At 59.2% G+C, this 13,304-nt stretch overlaps 1 protein-coding gene and 1 long non-coding RNA gene across 2 annotated transcripts; one reads left to right on the top strand and one right to left on the bottom strand.

Annotated features, from left to right (window-relative positions):
* Positions 1-18: 18 nt before the first annotated feature.
* On the bottom strand, positions 19-4,518 carry LOC308257649. Its single transcript, XR_013961627.1, has 5 exons — positions 4,439-4,518; positions 3,535-3,594; positions 2,033-2,572; positions 1,172-1,312; positions 19-726 (listed from the first exon to the last, which is right to left on the bottom strand). It is a non-coding gene; the product is annotated as an uncharacterized lncRNA (long non-coding RNA).
* On the top strand, positions 4,517-11,986 carry MMP21 (matrix metallopeptidase 21; the record flags this gene model as incomplete). The annotated part of the gene is made up of 7 exons (XM_080687853.1): positions 4,517-4,923; positions 5,472-6,045; positions 7,422-7,561; positions 7,776-7,917; positions 9,114-9,371; positions 10,843-11,015; positions 11,684-11,986. The coding sequence occupies exons 1-7, from the start codon at positions 4,762-4,764 to the stop codon at positions 11,984-11,986; spliced, it is 1,752 nt and encodes a 583-aa protein (XP_080543979.1). The 5' UTR covers positions 4,517-4,761.
* Between the last annotated feature and the right edge of the window lie 1,318 nt (positions 11,987-13,304).

Here is a 13,304-nt window from a genome sequence, read left to right as displayed (position 1 = left end):
ACTGGGCGGAGGACGGGGAGGAAAGGGAAGCCCTCCATCCTGATGGTCACCGGAGGGCACGTCAACAGCTAACCGTGGTGAGAAGCCCCGTGAGCGCGCATCTCAGGGTTTCCACACCGAACAGAGCAGCCCGGTGACCCAGGTCACACCTCGGAGCTCCCTCACCGCTCTGGCCCCGCCCCCTGGGGGGACGGAAACATGCAGAGCCAGGGCCAGCCTCCCGGGGCCTCCCGCCCTGGGCTCTCAGGAGGGTGAGCTCCCGCGGCCCAGAGCGGGTCCGCTCGCAGGTGACAGAGGGGCCATGAGCAGCCGCTCTGGTCAGGGAGCCAATACTCTCGCTCAGGGCGCTGCTCCATCTGAGGTTCAAGGTTTGCCCAGTGAAAGGGTTACCCACTGGCAAAGGCGAGCTTCGGGTCACTGCCTGACCCCCAGTGTGTGTGGGCCTGTGCTAGGTGCCTGGGGACCAGGGACAGCACAGCTCCTGCCCGCAGGGCCCCATCACCTGGAAAGAACGGTCAGGAGGCAGCTGAGCTCGGCACGGACGTCTGTACTTCGCAGGACAGCCCGGGGAGGCGGGGGGGAGAACGCAGGGGGCCCACCCCTCAGGACAGTCTCCGCAGGGGCGGGGCGCGCTTGGGGCTCCGTCCTGCGGGGCGGCAGCGTCTCAGCACGGCCTTCCACACCCAGCTGCCTGCCTCCGCGGTGGCTGCCGACCGTCATAGTTTCCTTCAGAGGTTTGATGAAAAGCACTGGTTAGGTTCATTGTAACGCCCATTTCTCACACCCCTGACTCCCCGCTCGGGCAGGGGAGCCCGCCGGAGCCGTCCTCTGGGTGACCCGAGGCAGAGGCTCCGCACAGGCTGCCCCGCGTCCTCAGGGCCGGCCAGTGCGTGAGTCCCGGACAGCAGACGGCGGAACCTCACTGTGAGCTCACAGCCCGGCCCGAGGGGAAGCGGCCAGGATTCCGTGCTCACCTGCCTCTGCCCTTTCTTAAGACGTGTTCTTACTGACTTCAGAGAGGGAGCGGGGAGGGAGGAGAAGTTGACGCTCAACCACGGAGCAGCCCGGCCTTTGCCTTTTTAAACTTTCCCACTGCTCCCGACCTCGTGGAGGGTGTGGCCCCAGGGGTCCCGTGCGAGGGGTGTTATTCACGCTTACCCACGCCACTCACCTCAAGGTGCTGGCCAACTTGCAGTAGAGACAGAGGAAACAGCACATGAGGAAGAAGGAGGCAATCAATAAGCCGCCACCGATGGCAATCATGACCTCAACGTCCACCTTGTCGATCATGCCCTCAAATCCGAACATGGTTCTGGGCAGAGAAGTGCAGGCGGTGACTGTGGGTCCCCTCCCACCCAGCCAGGCACAGCCTCGGGCTGCGTCCTTCGTGGAGGAAGCATGACCCCCACCCGCAGGCCTGTGCCTGTAAAACACGGACGGGTCACCCAGGGAGGCCGAGGGGCCCGGCCACGTGGGGGTAGAGTTTATTCGCGGATGAAAAGGGACTGAAATGCAAAGGCAGAAGGAAGGAAACGGGACAGACGGTGGGAAGGGCTTTCTCTCCCTCCCGCAGGCAGTAACGTGCAGCCAGCGGTGAATAACAAACAGGCCGCACGGGAGCACATGGTTTCACTCCCAAATCCTGAAATACGTTCCTTTTCAGAGTCAGAGGTGCCCCTCCCCGTACATCGGGCTTAAACATCTTCCGTGGGGATAAGCAAGGGAATGTCTTTTTCCAAAATGCTACGCTGTGCACTGCTGAGGATATGGAAACCTACTTTGTAAATAATACGTATCGTAGGAAAAAAGATTTCAATTCTCCCACTGGCACCTGTGTCATGCCACCTCAGTATTTAAGGAGGTTCTAGAAGCTTCCAGCCCAACCCTCCCCCAGGCTCAGGGACGGCAAGTGTCCTGCACAGACCAGGAGCCGGTTTCTCCAGGAGCCCCTGTCCCTCATCCTGTAGGGCACACAGCTTCCCCTGCCACTTTTCCTCCTGAATTCTACCAATCTCCTCAAAATCCCATTTACCTGGGTAATCAAACACTCTGAGCCCGGAAGCCAGTCCACGCACAGGCTGGGCAGTGCCAGGGCGAAAGGCACCCCCAGAGACCAGCAGACCCCCCGACTGGTAGGCACACGTCCCTGCGTCCAGCCGCCCGGACCTGCATGAGGCCAGCTGCACGGACAGTGAGAAAGGGGACACGTTAACCGGAGAAAGGGCCCCCGGGAGGAGCCGCCTCCCACCTCTGATCCCGGGCAGGGATCCCGCGGCCGGCACCAGGCCCAGCTGCCAGCAAGCGCTTAGACCTGACGCTCAGGAGCAGTCCTTGGCCAGAGCGCTCAGCTCCACGGGCGCCGTGTGACTCTGCCGGACCCCTCAGGACACAGGCTGTGTGACATCAGCCGCAGGAGCCACTCTGCGGCCCAGGGTTCTTAGTTCCGTTCCGCGGCAGAGTTCCAGCCGCCCAGCAGACGGAACAGCCAGACCCCGTTCTGAAGAATTTTGTCCTACGTCTTGCACCTTTCCAGGTGTCCGTTTCCCCGGAGAAAACACTTAGGGTTTGTCTGCTAATTAAAACACAGTTTGAGATTTCAGTTTAAGAAAAAGGAAAGGAAACCCAGTGAGGTGGGGAAATGAACAATGCCCTCCCACCGGAGAATGCTGCTGTTTTGGCCACGCTACACAGTGAAACAGTGTGCAGCCATCCATGTTTCTCTCTCACACTGATGCTTCTCTATCCCCATTCCTCTCTCTCTAAAATCAATAAAAATAAAAATAGAAACAGCCCAGCAGGCGTGGCTCCGTGCTTGAGCATCAACCTATGAACCAGGAGGACATGGTTCAATTCCAGGTCAGGGCACGTGCCTGGGTTGCATGTTTGATCCCCAGTAGGGGGCGTACAAGAGGCAGCCGATCCATGATTCTCTCATCACTGATGCTTTCTCTCTCTCCCACTTTCTCTGAAAATCAATTACACACACACACACACACACACACACACACACACACATATACTAGAGGCCCAATGCATGAAAATTCGTGCACTCGGGGGTGTTCCCTCAGCCCGGCCTGCACCCTCTCCCAGTCCAGGCGCCCTTGGGGGATGTCCACCTGCCAGTTTAGGCCTGCTCTCCGGGGGATCGGGCCTAAGCTGGCAGTCAGACATCCCTCTGGGAGCCCTGGGGGGACGTCCAACTGATGGGCCTAGCCGCAGTCAGACAGCCTCAGCGCTGCTGCGGAGGCGGGAGAGGCTCCCGCCACTGCCTCTGGGCTCACTCACAGTCGTCAGCCCGGCTTGTGGCTGAGTGGCGCTCCCCCTGTGGGAGGGCACTGACCACCACGGGGCAACTCCTGCATTGAGTGTCTGCCCCCTGGTGGTCAGTGCGCATCATAGTGACCGGTCGTTCCTGGTTGTTCCAAGTTAGGGTCAATTTGCATGTTATCCTTTTATTATATAGGATATCCATCTTCAGGTGAGGATTAGAAAAAAATCCCTGAACCCACAGAACGGACCCCATGTTGCCATTACCTGGGATGATAAACACCGATCTCCATGAACATGGGAAGATGCATGTGCTATTCCATTGAGCTTAAATAAAATAGAGAATATGTGACTTACGTAAAACTACACACACAGGTACTTCTCTATGCGTGCACACAATGCATCTATCTTAAGGATGTTCACGAAAACACTGCCATCTCAGTCAAAGGCCTCCCCCTTTATTCTCAGTACTTTCAAAATGTGCACCTTCCTATAGTGATGAGGTATTCCTTTTATAAAGAGAAACAAAAGCAATAATAAAAAATTGATAGCCCTATCCGGTTTGGCTCAGTGGATAGAGCGTCGGCCTGCAGACTGAAGGGTCCCAGGTTCGATTCCGGTCAAGGGCATGTACCTTGGTTGCGGGCACATCCCCAGTGGGGGGTGTGCAGGAGGCAGCTGATCAATGTTTCTCTCTCATCGATGTTTCTAGCTCTCTATCCCTCTCCCTTCCTCTCTGTAAAAAATCAATAAAATATATTTTAAAAAAAGAAAAAGAAAAAATTGATAAACTAAAACTTCCCCTCCCAAAGAAGGACCCAAACTCGGGGGGTGCCAAGTACAGCACAGGGAATGTGTACAGTGCAGGTGGGGACTAGACTTATGGGGGGTGGAAAATCACTTTGTAAACTATATGTCTGACCACTGTGCTGTACACCGGAAACCAATATAAAATAATATTGAATGTCAACTGTAATTGACAAATAAAAATAAAAGGTAAAAAAAAAAAAAGGCAATTTCCACTCTAAAAAAAAAACAAAAATAGGCCCAAACTACAAGCAAATGCATGGTCCTGGGGGCTCACTGCAGGTGCAGTTCTGAGGCGGGTTGCTGGTTTTGCGCCTCCACCCGCAGGCCCCATGGACACTGTCACCCCCCACCCCCAGCTCACCCGGGCAGCACCCTCGCCCCCAACCACGTCGCCAGGGAAACGCCATCACAGGCAGCTGCGAGTTCGCGATGTAATTACCCGAGGACTGGCACACGGAGCAGGCGGGGGGCGGGGGATGTCTCACCCCCGCGAGAGGGGTGGTCGGGTCATCACAGGGCGGGAGCGCCCGACCGCCTGGCGGCACGCTTCGCGCCTGGGTGAGAGGGCAGGGCGCGGGCGCAGGGCGCGGGCGGCCCCGTGCCGCTTATAAGAGCTTCCCGGCCTCTCCCCCAGGAGGGGAGACGGGGACGGAGCGGAGGCGGACGGCGGGCTCCAGCCGGGCCATGCTCGCGGCCTCCATCTTCCGTCCGACCCTGCTGCTCTGCTGGCTCGCTGCCCCGCGTGCCGCCCGGCCAGAGGCGCTGTTCCACAGCCGGGACCGCTCAGACCTGGCGCCGTCCCCGCTGCGCCGGGCCCCGCCCATCGCCGGCCTCCTCGCCGCGCAGGTAGGGAAGCCAGGGAAGCCGAAACCAGGACCACGCACACGCAGCCACAGGCGCACCTGCACGCACACGCACGCACACGCAGCCACAGGCGCACCTGCACGCACACGCACGCACGCACACGCAGCCACAGGCGCACCTGCACACACACGCAGCCACAGGCGCACCTGCACGCACACGCAGCCACAGGCGCACCTGCACGCACACGCACGCACACGCAGCCACAGGCGCACCTGCACGCACGTGCACGCACGCACACGCACATGCAGCCACAGGCGCACCTGCACGCACACAGGTATGCACGTATGCACCTGCACACGTCCGCAGGTGTGCACGCAGTCACTGGTGCACACATGCACACGTGTGCACACGCCTTTTAGGTGCTGGACCTCGAACGCTGCCCAGCACAGGTGAACACACAACGTGGTAAATGTGGAAACCGTTAAGCAAATACACACCGGTCTGTGCAGATAGAAACAACAGAGAACATGCGTGTGCACCATGCACTGTGGCCGGGATCGCCCCACCGATCATAGGTTTCTCTCCCACAGCGGTTCCTGTCCAAATACGGCTGGGCCCAGGGGCCCCCGGGGGCGGGGTTCGCGGCCCCAGTGACCCGGGGTCCCCGCCGCAATGGGCCGCCCGAGGGTCCTCGGGGTGCCGCCCTGGCCGAGGCTCTGCGCAGGTTCCAGAAGGTCAACGCGCTGCCGGCGAGCGGGCGGCTGGACGCAGCCACCCTGGAGGCCATGAACCGGCCCCGCTGCGGCGTCCCCGACACGCGGCCCCCTTTGCAGGCCGTGAGCACCGCCCCCCGGGCCCCGCCGCCCCCGCCTGGCCCCCGGCCCAAGGCCCGCCCCAAGCGCTTCCTGCACATGCTGCTCTCGGTGCCTCCTGGCCCGCAGCCCGAGGACGCGGCGCAGCCCGGGGGCGCCCAGGCCTTCGCCAAGAGGACCCTGAGCTGGAGGCTGGTGGGCGAGGGCTACAGCCGCCAGCTCTCCGCCGAGGAGCAGAGGCGCGTCTTCCGCCTGGCCTTCCGCATGTGGAGCGAGGTGACACCCCTGACCTTCCGGGAGGACCTCGCTGGCCCGGGGGCCTCGATTGACATAAAGCTGGGATTTGGACGAGGTGAGGGGCGAAGACGGTGCGCCCTACCTACCTGTCCTCGCTGCTGCCAGGCGGGCGCTCTGCCTCTCCCACGGGCGGACGCTGGGACCTCAGCATAATGGGAACTTGGGGTCAAACAGACCGGCTGGGGGAACCCCACCCTGGCCTCCTGCTCGCCTCAGTCACGCAGAGCAGTGCCACCAACCCTCTGCCTGGCTGTTCTGAGATGGCACCTGTAGGGGCGCATTGTAAGCCTCTGTGGATGTTGCTTTATTACAACTCACTGGGGAGGGCACGCGTGTCACCCTGCAGAGCCCAGAGGGTCTCATGGGGACAGGTCAGAGGAGGTCAGCCAGGGGCATGGCGCAAGGTGCTCACGTGGGCTCGGCGGGCTCCTGAGAGCATCGGGCAGATGGCCGGTCCTCCCCCATCCCCCCCTCCCGCTGCGTGGGTTTGGACCCAGTCACTTCTCAGCAGCCCCACCCGGGAACGAGGGTCCCGATGGCTGCCCCACGGTCTCCCTGAGTCGCTTCCTCGTGTGAGAAGCACCCAGAGCACAGATGGTTGGAAAAGGATGCAAATGGAAGGAAGTGACCGTGGGCCGCGCCGCTTTTCTTCCTGACCACACAGCCGTCAGGGTCCAGCGCAGACCTGTCTCCTCCTCCTGGGCTGTGGCGGTCCACGCCCACACGCGCCCCAGCTCCTCTCCTTCCTCAGCACTCAGTGCGCAGCTGCTTCTGTCTTTATTTTTTTTTTTAATTTTTAAAAAATATATTTTATTGATTTTTTTACAGAGAGGAAGGGAGAGGGATAGAGAGTTAGAAACATCGATGAGAGAGAAACATCGATCAGCTGCCTCCTGCACACCCCCCACGGGGGATGTGCCCGCAACCAAGGTACATGCCCTTGACCGGAATCGAACCCGGGACCCCTGAGCCCGCAGGCCGACGCTCTATCCACTGAACCAAACCAGCCAGGGCCTGCTTCTGTCTTTAGGCTTTGTGGATTTTTATTGATTTCAGAGAGGAAGGGAGAGAGAAACATCAGTGAGAGAGAATCACTGATGGGCTGCCTCCTGCACACCCCCCACCGGGGACTGAGCCTGCCACTGGGCATGTGCCTGACCAGGAATTGAACCGTGACCCTCTGGTTCATAGATGAGGCTCAACCACTGAGCCGTGCGGCTGGGCTGTGTCTTTGGACTTTGTAACGGTTTATAAAGAACCGCGTTTATAAAGTCATGCAGCCTCAAGGTGAGGAATTAGTCCAGGCCGGACGGCAAGCCCCTGGGGACCCTACAGGTGTCTGCGCTCCCAGGTCCCGCCAGGCAGGGAGTCTGTGTGACGGGCACTCCTCGTTCACCTGCCCCCTTCCCCCCCCCCCCCCCCCCCGGCCAGGCCGGCACCTGGGCTGCCCTCGGGTGTTCGATGGAGTTGGGCAGGAGTTTGCACACGCCTGGCGCCTGGGCGATATTCACTTTGACGATGACGAGCACTTCACCCCGCCCACCAGCGACATGGGCATCAGCCTCCTCAAGGTGAGTGGTCGCAGCTGATCGTAGTGACGGGGCAAAGGGCAGCGTGGGCGGGAGGGCGTCCAGGCGGCCGGAGCCTCTTCCCGGACGTGTCCGCTTCCTCCTGAGAAAGTCCCCCCCTCCTGCCCAAGCCTCTGCAGGCACAGCCTGCCCTCCGGGAGGGCGGGTCCCAGGCCCCCAGGGCTGGCGCTGCACCCATGGCTGTGTTCCCTTCTAGGTGGCCGTCCATGAGATTGGCCACGTCCTCGGCTTGCCGCACAGCTACAGGGCAGGATCCATAATGCAGCCAAATTATATTCCCCGGGGGCCTGCGTTCGAGCTGGACTGGTCAGACCGGAAAGCAATTCAGAGGCTGTATGGTAAGACTTCTGGGAGGGGCACCCTCCGAGCTGACAGAGGACCCCATCCCTCCTCAGTCTGACGCCCCGAGCAGCTGCCTCCAGGCTCTGGGGCGGCAGTGATGGGCGGCCCTGCCCAGGCCAGGCGCGTGGAGAGCAAAGCGCGTGCTCTTGGGTTTGTTCCCCGTGTCCCCTCTTTCCCCGGCACAGCCTGTTCCCTGGGAGGCAGGAGGGCACACGGTGGTTTCCTGGACCAGGGGCCACCGGGCCAGGTGTCCCAGGAGAGGGACGAGAGCGGGGAGCCGGGGAAGAAATGGTCTGTGACCCCGAGGCGGAGAGCAGTGCGGCCTTGCCGGGAGGAGCTTTAACGACCGTTTGATTGTTCAGGCCGAAGTGCGGGTGGTTAATTACCCGATGGAAGCGATTCATGACTTGGCACTGAGGCTGCAGGGAAGGGAAGCTGCCCTCTGATTTCCCATCTGCAACAGGGACCGTCCCCATTTCTGTGCGACTCACGCCGCCCTTTCTCGGCACGCAGCGCGCTTGGAGAACACCACGTGCCAGGACACGTTTATCTCCCTCCATGGAGACCCCGCCTGTGCGTGCCCAGAACCAGCCTCCTTCCCTCCAGGGGGGTCAGACCCGCCTTCAAGAGGCATCGGCTGCACTTAAAGTGATCCCATAACTAGCACCCAAGCAGGGACACGTTGCAGGTGTCCTCAAACTACGGCCCGCGGGCCACATGCGGCCCGCCAAGGACATGGATCCGGCCCGCCGGGGGCCGCTGCCTGTCCTGCTTAGCAGCCGACGCGTCCCGGGCCCGCAGTGCGCATAGGAATTTGTTCATAGTTTTTTTTTTTAACTATAGTCCGGCCCTCCAACGGTCTGAGGGACAGGGAACTGGCCCCCTGTTTAAAAAGTTTGAGGACCCCTGCTTAGAGAGATGGGGCGCACTGTCAGTAGCGAGGCCGGGATAACTCATGTGCCCACAGCAGGCCCCGGGGCCTCTCGTGCTCCCCTCAGCCAGGGGGCCTGCTTCCCCCTCATGGGGTGCCTGCTTCCCCCTCACGGGGGGCCTGCTTCCCCCTCCTGCGGTGCCTGCTTTCAGGTGACTCCATAGCACGCTCGGCTTAGCCATGCTCTCTGTGCAAGTCACACGTGACAGCAGGAACTGCCGGTGTTGGCGCCGGGTGGCAAGTGGCCGGGCTTTTTTGTAGGTTCCTGCGCAGGCTCATTCGACACTGCCTTCGACTGGATTCGCAAGGAGCGGACCCCCCTCGGGGACGCGACGGCGAGGTTCAGCACCTACTTCTTCCGCAACAGCTGGTACTGGCTGTACGAGAACCGAAACAACCGGACCCGTTACGGGGACCCCCTCCCCATCCTCACCGGCTGGCACGGGGTCCCAGCACAGAACATAGACGCCTTCGTCCACATCTGGACCTGGAGGAGAGACGAGCGCTATTTTTTTAAAGGTAGAGGCTCGTACGGTCGGCTCCGTTTCTCCTCTTGAACGAGTGCCTTCAGAGCGTGTCTGCGCCCCGACTGGGGAGCCACCCGCCACGCTCCTGAGCTCTGGAACTTAATGTCGTCAGTTCCGTCGGGCTGTAAGCTCTGAGCACAGGGGTTGTGTTGTGTCATCTTTTAAGCTGGCGCTGAATGGATGCATCGAATGATGACTGAGTGAGTGGACTGGGCGGGACTCTGACAAGGTTGCCAAAGAACTGTAAGCAAGCGCCCTCCCTGCAGAGGTTTTCATCTGATTCTGGAGAGAACCCCCTCCCCCAATGAAAAGTGTTTGGAGGGGTGGAGCAAGCAGAGGGGACCATGCTGTGACCCTGAATCAGGTGCGGGAGCCACCCCAGGAGAGAGGACTTGGCCCAGACTGGAAGAAGGGGTAGGACCTGGAGTGGGGGGGACCTAGGGGGCTGGAGGCTGGGAGCAAACAAGCATTTCAGGGAGACAGCTGTGCCCTGGAGGTGGCCAGGCGCTCACGCGATGGGTTAGGCTGGCAGGACAGGTCAGCCGGGCACAGAGCCTCGAGTGCAGGGCCCAGGCAGCGAGGAAGGAGGCAGCGCTGGGTGGGAGGGTCAGTGTTCTGTGGGGGGCAGGACCTGAGGAGGGGGCCTGGAGGTCTTGGGGAGCACCCCGTGCAGCCAGGCCAGCAGGCTGCCTTTGCACACCAAACGCACTGAGTCTGAGCCCAAACACGGTGCGTGTAGGCCAGGGGTGGGCAAACTTTTGACTCGAGGGCCACAATGCGTTCTTAAACTGGACCAGAGGGCCAGAACAAAAGCATGGATGGAGTGTTTGTGTGAACTAATATAAATTCAAAGTAAAGGAGCGGAGGGGAGAGCAAGAGAACCCTCCGCTCTTTCGCGGGCCGGGTAGAACAGCCGAACGGGCCGAATCTGGCCCACGGGCCGTAGTTTGCCCACGGCTGGTGTAGGCGCTGCTTTTCCTTCCCCTTGCGGCAGAGTCCGTCACAGAGCCACGATGCTTCAGATGGCTCCCAGTTAACCCCGAGGCGGGAGCGGGCTGACAGAACTTTGCATGCACAATTTGCCGTAAGAGATCCGTGAATACATTTAGTCCTAATTTTCCTTCACATCACACGAAGAATTCTTTCAGTTCAGAGACATAAAGACGTGGTCTCCGGCAGACTTCTGTAGTTTGGATGTTTCAGAGTAGGGAGCACACCCTTCCGTGGTTTAAGTCCTGACTGTAATCGATATTGGCAACACCGGGACCCCTGGGGCCAAGTCGAGAAGTAACGCGGGGAAAGCGTTCATCTGGGGAGGCCTCACTCAGAGGCAGAAGTCCAGCCTCCTCCCAGTCCCGCAGGACTTCGTGGTCAGCTGGGGCCTGTGCGGAAAGCTGTTGCTCCGTCTTTTCCTGGGACGCAGCGGTCATAAGCCACGGCAACACTTTTTGTTTGGCTCCCAGGAAATCGGTACTGGAGATACGACAGCGACAGGGATCAGGCCTACTCGGAAGATGAGCAAGGACGCAGCTACCCCAGGCTCATTTCGGAAGGGTTTCCTGGCATCCCGAGTCCCCTGGACACCGCCTTTTATGACCGAAGGAAGCAGCTGATTTACTTCTTCCAAGGGCCCTGGGTAAGTGGAGGCTGTGCAGCCTGGTGTAGCTTTTATCATCCCTAACTGAAATGTCAGGCGACCAAGTTCTCGGTTAACAGCTGAGCTGCTGCTGCCCTGGCCGGGTGACTTGGTGGGTTCGAGCCTCATCCCGAGCCCCAGAAGGTCCATCCCGGTCAGGGTACTTTCCAGGAGGCAGCTGATCAATGTTTCTCTTTTACACAATGTCTGTCTGTCTCTTCTCTCTACCTCCCTCTCTCTAATGATCAATAAATATATCCTCAGGTAAGAATTAAAAAATTTAAAAAAGATTGGGTTCTTAGTGCATGCCTATATGGCAACGACAGATAATCCCATCATGTGGAAAATTAAGGACTTTATATTTTTTAAAAAAGATATTATTGATTTCAGAGAGGAAGGCAAAGGGAGAGAGAGAAACATCAATTATGAGAATCATGGACCAGCTGCCTCCTGCACGCCCCCTGCTGGGGATGGAGCCCGCAACCTGGGCATGTGCCCTGACCGGGAATCGAATGTGACCTCCTGGTTCCTGGGTCAGCGCTCAACCTGAGCCACACGGGCCGGGAGAGTCTGAAGAACTTGGAGCCCGAGGAACGTGTGCCGTTGACAGACGGGCCTGCTTCGCTGTGAGTCGGAGATCTCAGGCCGCTGTGCTCTCTGCCCTGCAGGTATTTGCGTTTGATGTCAACAGAAACCGAGTCCTCGGCTCTTCTCCGAAGAAGATGACTGAGGTCTTCCCAGCGATCGAGCCGCGGAACCACCCGCTCCGGAGCCTGGACGCCGCCTACTACTCGTATGCGCACAGGGCCGTCTTCCTGTTCAAAGGCAGCGCCTACTGGAGGGTGGCCAACGACGGGGACAGGCAGCGGCGCCCGGGGCTGCCTCCCAACGGCCTGTTCCCCGCGCAGCCCGTCCCCGAGCAGTGGTTTGACCTGTGTGACGTCCACGCCTCCACCCTGAACATGACCTGAGGAGACAGACCCATGGACAGAGCCAGCGGGTTTCTCTTCTGAGAAAAAGCCGACTTCTCTGGAGAAAAGCCCACCAGATTCCAGTAACTGAAACGAACAGGGCCCCTCAGTTAAAAGCAAAGCGGAAAGTACTATTGAACTTTAAAATACTTGATTTAAAAACCCATTTCTTCATTTTTTGAAAATTTTTTTTTACCAAATGATTTTACAGATTTTTTTTTAGGAAAGGTTAAAGAAATTGTTGAGGAATCCGCCTGTTTCCCACGGATGCTAGGGCTCTGCGGCTGAGTTCCCAGCACGTCTACCAGCACCCGCACCCCATTTCCAGGGCAGGCAGGGCACCAGGTGCGTTCTGCCGAAGGTCAAACGCGGGGGTTGCTCTGGACCCGCATCTTCATCCAGCTGGGGCCCATGCGCTCTGCCCACTCCTGGGTGCTCTTTGCTTGAAAACAGGCCTGTACCCCAAACGGCCCTGGACAGACAGCTCTCTGGCCGGCCCCTCCGAGCAGGAAATAGCACCGGCAGTGTCCTTACGCTCGGGGCGGGGTGCCAGCATCAGGTGCCTGAGCTCCCCGCATAAGCTTGTCCCCATGTCAGTGACCTTGCGGACAGGCACTGCGTCCCTTTAACTTTCACATGACATCGCTTAACAGACAGAACCCCATGTCATCTGGAATGACGGGGACAGCGTGGGCACGGAGGTGAACTGGGAAAGGTTCGATAGTCCCATATCAGGCCACAAACACAATTCTTTTACTTTTTGGTGCCCTGAGAATCGAACCTGGGACTCTTCAGTTCACAGGCCGACGTTCAATCCATTGAGTCAAACCGGCTAGGGCCACAATTCTTTTAAAGGAACAGCTAAAACGCAAGCGCTTTGAAGAAGCTTTAAATTAAAATCAGCAAATCACAAAGCATTCTGAAGCACCTCTCCCCACAGGAACTGCACAGCACGCTTTGACAGGGAGGGAAGCGGGTGGGTCTCTTCTCGCTTAGAGACCAGTTTCCCTGGACTGAGAGGCCGCTCGGCCGAGGGGTGCCACCAGGACGAGCATTGCTCACGTGTCTGGCTCCGGCTCTTTCCACAGAGGTAGAAACCCTCTGACTCAGGGATCCAGACCGGAAGAGGTCCACAGGAGAGTGCAGGCGAACTACAGAGGGCCGCGATGCCGGGGTGCTCGCCGCAAGGAGAGCGGGCAGACACGGCTGACTCACACAGCTGCTTTACCATTTAGTCAAAAGGTTAAGTGCTTCAATGATTAGCTTTTGAAAGTGGGTGCAAATCTGTCCCAAGGACGATGCAAATAAACAAGGACGT

The sequence above is a fragment of the Plecotus auritus genome, assembly GCF_963455305.1.
Source record: "Plecotus auritus genome assembly, chromosome: 9".
NCBI classification, from domain to species: domain Eukaryota; kingdom Metazoa; phylum Chordata; class Mammalia; order Chiroptera; family Vespertilionidae; genus Plecotus; species Plecotus auritus.
This window is presented reverse-complemented; position numbering and strand designations above follow the sequence as displayed.